At 43.3% G+C, this 13,102-nt stretch overlaps 2 protein-coding genes across 2 annotated transcripts in view; both read right to left on the bottom strand.

Annotated features, from left to right (window-relative positions):
• The window catches only part of LOC144458570 (uncharacterized), a 9,912-nt gene extending 4,364 nt beyond the window's left edge, over positions 1–5,548 (bottom strand). The window contains exons 1-4 of the mRNA XM_078161057.1: positions 5,537–5,548; positions 4,350–4,591; positions 3,438–3,622; positions 953–3,035 (exon numbers count right to left, since the gene is read on the bottom strand). Coding sequence (XP_078017183.1) covers positions 953–3,035; positions 3,438–3,622; positions 4,350–4,591; positions 5,537–5,548 — 2,522 coding nt within the window. The remainder of the gene's footprint in view (positions 1–952; positions 3,036–3,437; positions 3,623–4,349; positions 4,592–5,536) is intronic.
• A 1,657-nt stretch (positions 5,549–7,205) lies between these two features.
• On the bottom strand, positions 7,206–12,886 carry nol12 (nucleolar protein 12). The gene is made up of 6 exons (XM_033645073.2): positions 12,725–12,886; positions 10,135–10,240; positions 9,999–10,047; positions 9,761–9,906; positions 9,101–9,198; positions 7,206–7,656 (listed from the first exon to the last, which is right to left on the bottom strand). Exons 1-6 carry the CDS (start codon positions 12,832–12,834, stop codon positions 7,461–7,463), a joined length of 705 nt encoding a protein of 234 aa, XP_033500964.1. The 5' UTR covers positions 12,835–12,886; the 3' UTR covers positions 7,206–7,460.
• Between the last annotated feature and the right edge of the window lie 216 nt (positions 12,887–13,102).

Below are 13,102 nucleotides of genomic sequence, written 5' to 3' on the forward strand. Positions count from 1 at the left end.
CGCCGCTCATTTGGCAGTTAGCTGTAGTAATGCCATTACAACCCACCAGCGTTGTTGTGGGAACATGTTGCCCACCCTCTGATCTTCTTCCAAGTCACCCTGCTGAGTAAGTGGGTTGATTTAAGCCACAAACCCCATTTAGCTTTATTTGCTATGTTACCACTGATAGCTCTGTTAGCACTGTTAGCAGTGTCTGCAGGGCTAGTGGTGCTAATGTTGCTAACAATGCTAAATGGGTTTTGCGGCTCAAAATCAAGCCACTTACTCACTGGGGATACCTGGGGGGAGACCAGAGGGTTTCCGCAACAACGCTGCCCCGCCACTAGAATGATGTTACCAGTGGCAATCGGCAATTGAGCAGCACCACTAGCTAGCTACCAACCCACATGGGTGGTGCGCAGTGTAGAGCAGCCTAAGCTTATTTTAGCTAACCGGTGGGACCAGAGGGTGTGCAGTGGCCACAATGAACGTTAGCACAGTACGCAATCTGTCAACAGAGCCAACAGGGAAAAAAAGTTAAAGGTGTTACATCACAAAACATTAAAATTTACCACCCTTTGGATGGATATCACTTTGAAATGTGGTGCTACAGCACTGTGAGTCAATGGAGCGCTGGACTAAAAGGTAAGGTGCCTTTTATTTCAGATAATTCTTTGGGGGTTTTTTTGTTTTGTTTTTTCTCTTAAAAATTACCAGTTGGTTGCTTGTTATGAGTGTCAAACTATTGAAAGCAAAATTAACTGAAACTGACATCCCTAGTTTTAACACTTTCAGAGTATTTACAGAGCACCTTTGTCTACTTTATAATAAAAAAGACATGGAAATCTGAGTTTTTATAATATTGGACCTTTCAATACCATATAACATACAGTAACTGGCCTGTTTTACAGTGTGTTTTAATATGCTGCCAACACCACTCCTCCCATTCTTTGTGGTGTAATATGAGTCTGACCTGGCTGGTTTAAAGAGCTCCTGTCTTCGAGAGGGCTGCTGACTCTGAGGCGGCCCCACATGGCCTGGCACTTCTCTCTGATGGATGATTTTTACCTTTGGAACATCAGCCATCATGGCATACTCCTCCCTGTTACGTCCTGTGGTTCCCACCGACATCTGGCCAGACTCTGACGACTCCATGGAGCTCTGAGAGGAGGTTTCCCTCCTCAGCCGAATCTGAGGTGAAGGAGAAGGGCTCCGTGTGCGGTGGGAGTGCCTCTTCTCATTAGGGGAGGGGCAGCGATCCTCATGGCCATGTCTACCAACCCCAGATCTGATGCTGCCAGGGCTCCTGGGTGTATCCAAAGTGACGAAAGCTGTTCTGCTGCCATTTGTGGTTTGTCTGGAGGGCGAAGCAGCACGAGATAATGAGGAACTACGGAGGGAATGAGTTGACTCCCGCCATGAGCGCTGTGAGCGATTGGAGTCAGATTTGGAGTCATGGTAAGTGTTTTTTCTCTGAAAGGAATGGCTGGACTCTCCATTAGTGGCATTTCTGAGGATTGAGTAGCCTGGCGGATCACTGTTTCTAACAGGAGAGGGGTTACGGCTGTTGTGATTCTTTCTGTTGATGGAGCTGCTTGTCTCTGTTTTCCACAGAGAGCGCTGTTCAGGTGCGTCATAGCTTCTCCTTGAGGGCAGCAAACTATGGCTATCACAAATCCTGACAGAACTGTTTACTTCAGACTTGCGCAGCAGAGACTGAGAAGGAGCTTCATAGCTTCTCCTGGAAGGGGAGGAGTTGCGACTTTCACAACGACCATGTAAGGAACTACTGGTGTCTGTTTTCCTAAGTTGATACTGAGTAGAGGTTTCATAGCCTCTCCTTCCAGGAGAGGAACATCGGCTGTCGCGATTTCGACTGCCACCGACAGGGCTTGATTCAGTCTTTCGGAGCACGGACTGACTTGTGTCGTGATCTCGTCTGGATGGAGACACTGTGGGGCTTTCATCTTCTTGATCATTCAGTCCATTCTTAGCTATTTGGTTACGTATTAGAGCCTGGCTTTCAATGTCATAACCTTCTCTTATGGGGGAGCCACAGCGTCCATAATGACTACGTCCACTGAGAGACATAATTGATTCAGACTTACGAAGGGGGGATTGGCTAGACGAGCTGTAATTTCTCCTTGGGGGTGAGTTTCTCTGACTGTCAGAAGTTCTTCTAGATGGAGATGAAGTACGACTGTCGCTCCCATGTCTGTGTGGCAAACTGCTGGTAGTTTCAGTTTTGCGAAGAGACACTTGGCCTGAAGGATTGTAGTCCCTCCTTGAGGGAGATGAGTTTCTGCTGTCACGCCCCCGACCACTCAAAGAACCACTAACTTCGGTTTTCCTCAAAGCACTCCTAAAATCAGAAACACTGCTGGACTGGGATTTGAATGAACTTGCAAATGATTTAAAGTTTCTTGGCAGAGTTCCTGACTCAACACGGCGCCCATGTGTACCTTGTAAAGAGCTTCTGGATCCTGGCTCTGTCCCTTGAGACCACCCTCCACCGTCACAGTTATGCCTGCTGAGGGAAGCAGTGGACTCGCTGCGTCTGAATGGTAAGTTTCCACGTGAGGGAGAAGAAGAGCGAGATTGCAGAGTCGAGCCTTGCCTTGAGGATTCAAAACGTCCTGACTGTTGATAGGAAGAGGAGTAAGAAGGGTTTCCCCAGCCAGATGAACTGCCAAAACCTTTTCGCCTACTCGAGGCCAGCGACTCCGCTATCTTAAAAGGAGTAGGACTCGGAGAGCGGGGGCCGACTTGTGCCTCAACCTCAACGGCAACTTCATAGGGGTCAGGAGGTGGGATTTCAGCATCCAAGTCCTCAATTAGAGCCTCCGGCAACGGCCTTTCAGAGGCCACACCAAGATTAGGGTTTCTGAAGGGAATGGTGTCTTTGGGCTCTACGTTTCTGCTGTTAAAGATGGGATGTCCTCTCTCAAAATGGCGGAAAGGAGTAGGCGGGCTGGTGTCACGCAGTGAACGGGCACCCGCTGCCCTCCCCAGGGAGAAGTACCCACTTTCCCGCTTCTGCCTGTCTTCTTTTAACCCTGGAATAAAAAGAGAAGTTACACCGTGTGACAGAAATAGAAAGAAGGAGGAGTAGCAGAAATAAGAGACGCACACATCAAAGATCAACTACAGAGCAACTACTTGAGGTTCCCTGACACAAACCGAGATATATTGCATTACTGATAATTGCTCTGGGACACCTCAGCTGGTGACATCAAACAGTATTGCCAAGTAAAGAACACCTTTGGCTGTAACTGGATATGGATTGGTCAAGTGCAGTAAGTCATAGGTTTACTGAAGACTGGTGTGCAGGACTCATAAGATGCGTCCAAATGAGAGATCGGGTTGTGCTGCTACATTTCTTCCAACTCTCTCTCCCTATCTGCCAAGAAATTAATGAAGCACTTGACAAACAATATACGAGGTCAGCTTTCAGATACCTGATTGTCTACCGAAACTGTCTCTGCTTCGAGCTTCGTCCATCCAGGCCCGAGGGTTGGGCCGGTGGGGCGGAGGGTCGAGTCGGGTCATGCCGAGTTTGGTCGAGTGGCGACGGATCGGCAGGTATTCGTCCTCTGCACTGACGGAGCCGCTGAACTCTTGGTAGTCGCTCTGGTCACGACAGCTACGTGGAAGAGGAGATGGGAGAAGAATGATGAGAGTAGAGATGGAAAGGTGAGAGATGGAGAATGTGGAGGACGAGGGAGGAGGGAAGAAAGGTGAGAGGCAAAAGAGGGAAGACGGAGAATGATTTCATAGAGTAGCTATTAGGTCTGGGTGTTGTTTAAAAAATAAAATACCGTCAACAATACCAGTACCCTTCAAGTGATACCAATACCAATGGAGTATTTTGTTGGATACCTCTTTGAAAACTTCGTCAAGTAATGTAGCCATACTTCTTAACGTATTGGTGGCATATTTTGGCCATCTCCGTCACCATGCTACAGACCGTACAGGTTGTGACACTGTAGTAGTGGGCCAATCACACGTCGCATTAAATCGACGAATGCTTGCAGTGACGGGCTGCAAGCAAAACCATACAAATATTCTTTTTTCCTAGATCTGGGTACGAAAAGGATCAAATGCAGCCACTTTTGACAGAAGAAGTTTCGATATTACTTGGTATATTTCAGTTGATACCCTAAAGGTATCGAGAACTGATACCCAGCCTTGGTAACAATCTAAGTGCATTAGGCAACACAAAAGTTTTAGGTCGGAGAACATGGTGGACAGAAGAAATGATACCTACATTTCTGTGGTGACAATCAATCTCACTAAAACATTAACATTTACATTAAATTCTACAATTCTAGCTCTTCTAAAGACTTATTTTCGCCATCTGGTACCCCTACCTGTCAGTGCTGTCGTCGTCGTCGCCGTCACAGATATAAAGCTCACAGTCGGGGCTCAGGATGCACAAAGAGCTCTCCCCATGACCCAGACGGCCTCCATTGACATCACAGTAGCTGCTCACCACTGACAGAGCGTCAGAATCCTCCTGATAGGATGACAAGGTAAGACACTGGCCAATCACAACGTTGCAAAAAACTCCAACTCTCTCCGAGTCACAGAGGAAGAGATGGGGACTGTATCTCTAAACAAAGACACCAAAGACCTTACCAGATATCAGCTTTCTCAGCATACAGGTTCACTAAAAATACACACTGTCTTTACGTCAGAGGAATGCACATGGATAAAAATGCTAGATCCGTCTGTCCGGCTCCATCTCCTTAAACTGAGGGTTAGCCGAAGAGTGTTTGTCCCCTCTGTCCTCTCTGACACACACTCACATGTTCAGTCTGCTGTTCGATTAGGGTTACACCTCTGTAACTCGACCTGGCTCGCGGCTTTCCTCATTAATATTTCATCACATTTTTATAAAGCCTTCTCTGCGCCTTAAGACGTCTTAAAAAGGATATAAAACTGTGACTTCACTGTCTGTATATGTCAGTGATTGGCATTTACCTCTGCAACTTCCAGAAAACTACAAGTGGAACTAGGTAGGTACAACTCATGGTCCACTGTGTACTAGATTATAACCAGACAGCTGTAGTTATGTCATGACAGCCAGATAAATAGAATAAAGTAGGCACAGTTTTTATACTGTACAGAAATGTACCTGTATGTATCTGTATGTTGTGCCTTTGTCTAATATTACAAGTGATTCCCAAGAGGGCGGTAAGTGATCCAGCTTCGTTAATTTATAATGGGAGCCACTGCTTCCACCCTGCTCCTCCTCGTCACCTCTCGTTCTCACTCTCTGACCTTTTCCTACAAGCAAAAAAGACTCATACATGACCTCTGAACTGTGTGCAAGGAGAAGTGATTCCTATACAAACCAAGAAAAACACTGGCTTTGGAGTCAAGTGAAGTTTGTTCTACTCCAACAGATTGTTTTCTATTCTAGATGATATAATGAAACTTTTCACATTATGTTTGATCTTCAAGACGGTTCAGTCTAAGTCAAGCCATGCGGTAGTTTGTATCCCCTTAACCTCAGCATGCTGCTGACTTCACCTATGACCTCTCATGCTCTCACCCTCCTGCCCATCTTTAGGTACAGCTACTCCCATCACTCAGCACATTTTCTACCTACCCGCCCTCTTCATCCCCCTCCCTCTTCCTCTCTGGCCCTCTCTTCTTTCTCACCTTGCTGCTGGTGTCTCGTTCCTCCGCCTGGGATGGGATCGGTGTTAACAGCACTCCCTTTCCTGATCCGATACCAGCTTCAGTCCCAGTTTTAGTCCCGATTGTTGTCTCCCCAGTGGATTTCTGCTGTGGCGCTCCCTCGGCCGAGCTCTCCCCTGTGCCGGCGTGCAGGTGCCTCTGGCGCAGGCAGTCGTGGCAGCGGGAGGGGTCGAAGATGTTGGGCTGGAACTTGGGGCAGATGGGCTCATCGCCGGAGACTGGCATGGTGAGTCCGGAGGGGGAGCCCGTCCAATCATCGCATCCCTCAGAGAAACCTGGGAAGCAAAAGGTCAAGGAGCAGTGCCACAATGGAGTATAAAGCAAATAGTAACATGAGTATAAATGAAGGACTTCTGCTAGAAATTTGTCTTGCACCTCACTTTACTCTAAAAGTGTAATGTTATGCTCAAATTTAATATTTTACGAGCATCATCCACAACAAAGATTAAATAAGAAAAAGCCAGACTAGCATAGTTTTTGAGAACAAATAACAACCTGTATGGTGTTGAGTCGTGCTGTGACGCTGCATTACTGGAGACAGGTGTAAGCACAGAGCAGTGGCTCTGACTGAATACTAAAGAGGATCTTTTATTTCATGGTTCATGGAAGATCTAAAGCGGAACTGTTAAGGCAGGTGATAACTAATCACACTGGAGGACAGTGAAACACAATCCTGTCAGAGCACTGTCAAAGCGCCCTGCAGAGTAGCGTTACTACCAACCACAAGACACATGCACTGTAACCTAACAGCATTTACAAGCACCAAAGCTTCTAGAAATAAATGCAAGTGAAGCTACTGAGGCTGTAAAAAGTAGGCTAATGAAAAATGGAAATATTATTTTGATGTAAATATGATAATGAGCATTACCTGATAAGATGCTCCTGCTGTCAGCTCCACTTTGTCATCAAGAGTCCGAGGACAAACTGCCCATCAGAACCCCATCAGGCACATGCCTCCTCTTCCCCCATGCTCTCTATCCTCCTGAGCTGCCAAACCCTCAAAATCATCTGATTGGCTGCTCTGACAATGAGTGAAACTGAAGCATCCGTGACGGCCATGACGGCTCTCGGTTAACACAGCGAAAGACCCTGAAGCACACGTGGACCTGGAGCCAACATGGAGCCAGTGGCCTGCCGATTCCTCTATTGAGCGGTTGTATTAAATATCATGGGCTTTAGAAAGCGAAATGAAACGCTCATGCAGGTAGTGACAGCTGGCACACGCTGGCTCAGGTTAACGTAAATAAATAAACACTGGTGAGGTGGGGGTTTAACATACATTCAGAGCATTGTGGTATAAGGTTCTCGAATAAGGAATCAGCTGCAGGACACACAGCGGCTGGTTCTCCTTTAGCTCACAGACACACAGGTAACACTGAGCTGTGAGGAAACGCAGAGCCAAGGGCTGATTTCCTGATGTTCTAGAGAGGATGTTGACAACAGCGTCAGGTTTCCTATTAAACAATAGCGAGAAAACATTCCACACAGAGCACGCTGACAGAGGTGGCGGCATCACAGGGTCACTTATTAGCAAGATGAATCTTTTATTGAATGAAAACGTACAGTTCAGTTTGTATACAACACTACAAAAACAGTCTGACACAAAATTTCAAGAGGCAGGCAGAGTGGAAATATTGAGCGATGTCATGATAGACAGTCCAACAGCTTGTGTTCCTGCTCAAACACAGGAGCACAAACACTCCAAAGTCCAATCTGCTCGAGTGTGGGACTCTCACAGTCTCTTCAGTCAAGTCTCTATTTTCCTACACGCTCTTTCACTCCTTATGATGCACCTTTTTCCCGGTATGTCGACGTCTCTGCCACTTGCTGGTCCTCCCGGCTCTGTTTTTACCCTCTGAGGCACTCTGTCTCTTGTCTGTGTGACGACCTCGTCCGCCTCGGCCTTTCTGCTTCCATTTCCTCTGCTGCTTGCTGGTGACAGTGTTGAGCGACGCAGTTAGGGCGCGGATCCTGTAGCAGTGGGGGAGAGGACAAAAAGAAATGCAGCTGGGCTGAGAACGGCTGGAGGATGACCGGCAGACAAACTGAAGACACGTCGAAACAGACAGTTGTTATGTCGCCACTGTGTTGTTGGGGTGTGTAGCACATGAAGCACCACTCAGGTTACCTGTCCATCAGTTAGTCAAACCATTTAGAGAATAATAAGTGAAGTCTGATCAAAGTATTCAATTCAGGATACCTACAGCTTATGGCTAAATTTAAGACCAATTTTAAAATAACTAAACTTTTTGACTCTCCTATTCACTCATTTGACTTGTATGATTGGTGTTCTGTCACTGCGTTCAGACATCACAGTGCCTCTGCTATCTGTGTAGGCGCACACCTGAATGTTGTTCACAGATCTGGTGCTGGTGTGAGAGATGGGGGTGGAGGCGTGGTGGAAAGGTCAACAGGGAAATACCTGCTGTTTGTTCCTGAGTTATCTGAGCAATTTTGTGTTGTTCACTCTGCATATGGGATTCCACTGCCTTGATTCGCATTGTGCTGACTTTGAAAAACACTTTGCATAAAATCCAGAGAGCCTCGTATGTCAGGCCTTGTACCAGTTTCAACTGTGCTGCAAAATCTTTGGTTAAAGAGCCAGTGTTTGTTGAATTTGCACTTCCCCATGTCACCCTGGGTACAGTGACAGCCGGCCAGCAGACAGTTGATCCTCTGCTCTGAACATCCAAGCAAGTTTTCGGATTATTTTTGCTTGTTTTTTTTTATTACTGTTTTGTAGTTTTCCTGTTTTCTTGTTGTATTTTGTTTCTTTTTGCCTTGAATTTTTAATGTTACATTTGTTTTTTGCTTGTGTGAACCCCAGGACGAGTAGCTGCTACCTTGGTAGTGACTAATAGGGATCCATATAACTAACTGACAAACTAAATAAATGTTGTTGGTTTGGCTATCTTGATCTGCGTCATGTTAAGGTATACTACGCAGGATCGTTGGTTACTGTTCGTAAACACGCTCACCAGAGAGAGTGAAAGTAAAAGTCCTGATTCCCTCTTGTTCGGCGTTTCGCTTCTCCCTATATTTGTGTTTTTTCGGCACTGTGTCTCTTGGACGCCTGCTGCTTCGGGTCTGGCACCTGGGGCCTCATGCTTAGGATTCATACTAAGACATTTTACAATATCTACAATCAGGCTTCCACCACACCATCTCCGTTACTAATTTCTCTTCCCCAAAATGTTCATAAGCATGGGTCAGAGCTTCTCCCATCATATGTGTTTTAATAGATCATAACTTTTGTGTGTGAAGCGGCAAACGCCTCCTTCTGGCCTCGTTTTGTGTGTGTTTATAAATGAGACCCCTGGTCACTACCTTTTTATAAAGCCCCCGACCTCACCTAAGCGCTGTGGGGATACACACCCTTAGACGCTCATGTTGACCTGTATGATTAATAACTTACTTTTTGTTTATGATTGGATCCCCAGCTTTTCTTGGCATTGCTTTTGTTTTCTCCTCCGCCTCCTCTCCCTCTTCTTCATCCTCACCGTCCCCATTCACCTTAAAAGCAAAGATTCTCAGTGTTAATGGAGGTGTATAGCCATCAGTATCATTCTTCTTCAATACTGAAGTACTGATTACTTTCAGAGTGAACATACAGGGCTATACACTCAGTTGCCAGTTTATTAGGGACACTGAGCTAATGCAGTCTAATACCCGAGTCCTGCAGTAAATCTTAGATTCATGAGGGTTATAATATGCAGCATTTGTTAAAACTAATACTTGCATTGTACTGACTGTTTTTTCTGATATTTTGACCACAAATTTCCTCGGTGAGGCTCAGCTAAATAACAGAAACCCTTTTGTGTTTAATACAGTTTGAAAGCAACACATAATGCATCCTCCAAAACAATCATACAGTTAATTCGCCACCTTTCTTCAACAGTTTCAACATAAACTGAACATTACAACAATCATGCAGGACTGTTTTATTAGTTTGCACTTGGTGTACCTAATAAACTGGCAATTGGGTGTATATAAACAGCAGTAAAACTGACATTATTTAGCCTGATGAAAAACACACCTGTAGGTCGTTAAGATGAATTGAGGTTTTCCTGTTTACCTGATGTGCTGCGGGTCCGAGCAGGTGACCCCCTGTGAGGTCGAGATCACTGATAGTTGTCACGGTGACAGTGTGATTGGGGTGATCGAACTGCACAGACTCTGTTGTACTGGTTATCACATCCTCCAGATCATCTTCAGCCTCCTCTGTGAGATGGGATCAAGGGAGGGGAAAAAAAATAAGCACAGATTCTCAAGTGCTGCAAATAACCAGCGGTAAAATTTGGCTTTCAACCCACCGAGAGCGTCCTCCCTCTCCTTCAGCATCTTGATGTATTCCTTATGCCTCTGAAAGCAGATGACAAAACACATCATTGGCACATCCTTTACTTACGTGCTCACAAAGTCTCTGCACCACTTTTACTTCACACTTACTTCCTCTCGGACTCTGATCTGCTCTTCTTTGATTTTCTTCCGTATTTCTGCCACCGCTGCTTTCCTCCTCTCCACCTTACGTTTATGGAAACCAGTTAAATATTCCCTGACAGGGCAGAAGAGGAAGAAACTTCAGAAACCAGCAGCGATTTGAAGTCTCAGCCTGTTTGTGTAGCAAAGAAGATACATGCATCCAGTGGCCACTTTATTAGGTACACATGTGCAATCTAATGCAACAGCTCTGCTGTAAATTCTACCTTGATGAAGTTTATAATGTTCACTTTTTGTTGACATTGTCAAAAATGTGCAAATGTAATATTTATTACTGAGGTAGTTTGCAGAGGTATTGTCCTGTACTACATCATTTTGAGAGGTGTTTTAGAATTCCTCCCTATTTATACATATGAGGAGGGCAGAATATTAGAAATACTTCTAAACATAATGCTGATGTTTAACACCTTATTTGGCCAATAACTGTTAACCGATATCGATATATCCACTTTTTTCCCCACCTAATTTTAGTGATCATCAAGTCTCTTCTGTTTTGGAATTAACATCATATCATGCGTGCATACTCTTATCGTAATGACCCACCAGCAGATGGAGACATGAAATACAATACTTTTCAGTGTATGTAATATTCATTCCTTCTGCAAGGTAAGAAAAGGCATGTTGACCGATTCTGAGTTTATTTTAAAGCCACTATCGGCCAACACCGACGATGTGCCGATATTATCATGCATCCTTACTAACTATGACCCCAGTGCTAAACAGAAAATTGAACCAACACTTCTCTGACAATGTCAGAAAAAAATGAAACATCCTAGGCATTGTAAAAGTGAACTTTATAGCATAAAAGTTGTATTGGATTGTACTAGATTGTGCAGGTGTATCTAATCAGGGTTTCGGCAGCTATCAGACACTTAAATTTAACACTTCTTTAAAACTTTTCAAGTTAATTTTTGACCATATTTAAGACTGATTTCTGGACAAAACATCTTTTTTCTTATTCAAGCATTGCAGGTAAGTAGAAATACGGTCCTATGCAGAGGTAGATTTTTCTGTCAGAATATGGTTATTAAAGCGAGTTTGGTTAATCTACATTTTGCCAACAGGTTAGGGCAGGGCATTATGAAGATATTATAACATTATCGAGATATAGGACTATATATCGTCTTACATTTTGGATATCAATGTATCGTGGTATGGCATAAATGGTGTTTTTTTCCCCCTTGTTTTAAAGTCTGGGTAACAGTAAAGTGATGTCAGTTTATCCACCTTAACCCACTTAGTTGTTATTGTGTTAATATTTTCTGAAAACAAAACAAAACAAAAGTCATCTGAACAACTGTTCTGCATCAGAGAGGGTATTTGGTCAGAAATATTGTTATGTACAATTTTGTCTCCCAGTCCTGACAATAATGAAGTGCTTTTGAGGAGATTTATAGATATTGAGACATATATTGTGTAACGAGATATAGCCTAAAAATACTGGGATATAATTTTTATGACATATTGCGCAGCCCTACAACAGGTAAGTGCAAGTATAAAGTAAATAGACAGTATTAGGTTCCGTGGTATTTGTAACATTAGAATTGTGAACTTTCACGCACAAGAGCTTGAATCATTTTACCAAAATGAAATTAAATTATGGGTGACTGAAATTAGATCAAATGTTTGTGGCAATCAAGACCTCACAAATTGTTGTTATATTTTTGTCCTTTATGGCAGACTTCATTCTTGTTATTTAGGTTTTTCATCTTTTTACTGTTAGAGTTAGGGTTAAATTGCCGTTTATTGTTCTAATAGACATTGCTGCTACTTATTTGTTTTTATGAACTTTTTTCATCATTTTACTGTGATTTCTATTATATATTTGTATCCTTCTAGCCCACTGAATGTGAACTCAGGGCATTGCTGTAAAAGAGCGTAATGCTCAGTCAGTTTTGCCTGAATAAACAATGACTGATTAGTTGATTGAAATTCAAATTTAAGACTACTTTAAAGCCTAATATTTATAAACTTGAGTTTAAGTCATTTTAAACCTTTTAGGGACCTGTAGACACCCTGCTTAATAAAGTGGCCCATAATAAAATCAAGCTTGGTTTGGTGCTTTCTTTCTATTGAAAACTCCTATTTACAATTCCTGGTCAGTAAGACTGTGTGAGGCTTCTGTTAAAGTCAGTTAAATATTAAAAAATGAACAGTATTCATGAGTGAAATAATAACATAGCTCATGACATCATCACATTGCTTCAAAGGTTAATATTTTTACACCATGCAGAGTCATAAGAATGTGATTAACTTGAATGTCTGATGGTTTAAGTGTTGTGAAGTTTGGAAAAAGCATATTTTTTATACTTTTAAACATGGTGAGATTTACACAATATCTACACTTGCTTGAATTAATTATGTCCTAAAATGTTTACGTAAAACATATTGTGAATAACGTTACAGTGTTTTCCAAAAGGAGTAAAAACAGTTAATAGAAAGCTAACGCTAACCTGATGCAAAGTTCTGACGGCTAACGCTAACATGCTAGCTAACATCTACGATACGATAAAACCCTGATATGAGCGGATAAACTTACTGTCTGTCTTTGTCGTCAAACATGACGATGCATTTGTTTTCTCTCTTCTTGGACCCCGGCTTGAATTTACCCTTTTTGGACATGTTGTTGTGCTTTTTTGTATTTTTCATGTTGTACACGTGAGTTTACCCTGCACTACTTCCGGATTCTGGTGCAGACGAGCCCGTTATTTAAATATGTCCGACTAGAAACACGTACAAAAAAGCCTGAAAAGGTTCCACACGCCATAAACACCACAGACAGCAGAATGATTATGTTGCTTCAGACCTTACATCATAATTTACCTCAAATAAACGTGTTAAGATGTAAGAGATAAATGTAATAAGTAATCTTACTATTTTAGTAACTTCATCAGAGTAATGCAACTTATCACGTTTG

Source organism: Epinephelus lanceolatus, chromosome 18, assembly GCF_041903045.1.
Source record: "Epinephelus lanceolatus isolate andai-2023 chromosome 18, ASM4190304v1, whole genome shotgun sequence".
Classification (NCBI taxonomy): domain Eukaryota; kingdom Metazoa; phylum Chordata; class Actinopteri; order Perciformes; family Serranidae; genus Epinephelus; species Epinephelus lanceolatus.